General features: G+C 59.8%; 1 protein-coding gene across 1 annotated transcript in view; it reads left to right on the forward strand.

Moving 5' to 3' along the window:
• Positions 1 to 110: 110 nt before the first annotated feature.
• Positions 111 to 1877, forward strand: part of SLC16A4 (solute carrier family 16, member 4) — a gene marked incomplete at its 5' end in the record, with an annotated part of 10350 nt that continues 8583 nt past the window's right edge. The window contains 3 exons of the mRNA XM_010134787.1: positions 111 to 211; positions 1208 to 1340; positions 1803 to 1870. Of these exons, the coding sequence (XP_010133089.1) occupies positions 111 to 211; positions 1208 to 1340; positions 1803 to 1870 (302 nt within the window). The remainder of the gene's footprint in view (positions 212 to 1207; positions 1341 to 1802; positions 1871 to 1877) is intronic.

Below are 1877 nucleotides of genomic sequence, written 5' to 3' on the forward strand. Positions count from 1 at the left end.
GCTGGGGAGCCGGGGCTCAGAGGAGCTGCTGCCTTCGCAGGAGCAGCCTGTCAACTGCGACAGCCACGGGGCGAGGTGTTAACGTGTCCTGACATTCTCATTCCCAGCAGAAAGGAAGCAAGAGCCGGAGGTGCCGGCAGCCAGGCAGAGCCGAAGCGGCGGAGCCGCGGACGGAGGGTGGGCATGGGCAGTGGTGCTTCACTTCTTCCTGGTAAGCAGAGAACACCCTCAACCAAACCTTCCCGGAGCTGGGGCAGGGAGAAAGTCCCGAGTCTCACTCCATGGAGCAGAGGACAGGCCAGGCTGACCCACCGGGGCGGGAAGCAGAGACACCTTCCCGCAGGAGACGGCACCTGGAGACACCTCGGTGATGTTAACGAGGGTGCTCAGGGCCGACTCCTCCTACTCTCACCCACCAGCACTGGGGTCAAACCCCAAAGGGGTGTCTCGTGCCTTCGGTGAGGGACAGACCCCATCTTGGGGCACCGGAGCAGAGATGGATCCCCAGGGACCGACTGCGGGAGCAGCGCAGGGTGCCGGCAGCACCCCCACATGCTGCTACTCTCTCCCGGAGGACCAAGCTCCTCCACACCACTTAAAGGCACCAGCTGTCCACACCACAGGCTTGAATGTCACACACCACCTTCCCATCGGTGAGGAGGACAACGCCAGCCCCAGCCAGGAGAGCTGGGAAGCATGGGGAAGCTTTTTCACTTACTGCCGATCATTAACCACCTGCCAGCAGGGAGGAGATGGAGCGAAAATTGAGGACACACACTGTCCTTTGTCCCCGTGGCAGGACGAGCCTGGGAAACTGCCCCCAGCTGATGCCAGCCCCGCTCAACACCTCAGCAACTTCCAGTGATCTCCAACAGCGCTGAGACCCACTTCCATTATTTTTTTAGTATTAGAAAAAAACTTCCAGAGCACAGACCAGCCCTGCAAGGGGCGGGATCCAGGGACAGTTTGTTCCTTTGGAAAAGCTGGTTTGCACAGAAGGGTTTTATTTGAGGGGCTGTTGATGAAACTGCAGCATGGCCACAACTCCACCCTGCTGACGCTCCCCCAACACACATGCCACCAGTTAAGGTGTCCCAGTTTGCTTCTCCCACAACACAACCGATTACTCATGCAAAAAAAGCAGAGGGAGAAGCTTTCCCCCCCACCGACCCCTGTGGCATCTCACCTCCATCTGCTTCCGATTCAGGTCAACGTGCTCGTCATGGGGATGCTCAAGACCTTTGGGATTTTCTTCGTGGCTTTCCAAGAGGAGGTGGGGTGCTCCTCCGAGCAAGTCAGCTGGATCGGCTCCATCATGTCCTCCCTGCGCTTCTTAGGAGGTGAGCCGGCACCCCCAGGGGTCTGGGTGGCGCTGCCACCTCCACCCCTTCGCTTTGCTGGAAGGGGCCCCAAGGACACTCTGCAGATCCCGATTCCATCCCAGACCACTGTGAGCTGGCCACGGCAGGTGCCCAGCTGTGTCTTAGCAGGAGCATGGCCCAGGACAGGGATGGTGGGTGTCACTCCGAGCAAGCCAATGGCTGAAGAGTCCACAGCTGCTGAGTGGGGTGAAAGTCTGTCCTTGGGCTCCTGCCCCTGAGCTCCCAGGGTACAAGGAGAGGTCTCTTGGACACCCTCTTGAACAGCAATCCATCCCAAATTTCTTGTCACCCCCTCCCTTCCTCCCAGGGTGACACATGAAGCACCTCCCAGGGCACCAGATGCGATGACCCCAATACCGGTCCCCACACCCTGCAAAGCTGCCACCCGCAGCCCCGGATTCTCCCTCTTTTCCCTTCCAGCCCCAATTGTGGCCATGGTCTGCAGGAGGCTGGGCGAGCGGCTGACCTCCATCATCGGGGCCAGCTTGGTTGGAG

Source organism: Buceros rhinoceros, unplaced genomic scaffold (assembly GCF_000710305.1).
Source record: "Buceros rhinoceros silvestris isolate BGI_N320 unplaced genomic scaffold, ASM71030v1 scaffold27364, whole genome shotgun sequence".
NCBI classification, from domain to species: domain Eukaryota; kingdom Metazoa; phylum Chordata; class Aves; order Bucerotiformes; family Bucerotidae; genus Buceros; species Buceros rhinoceros.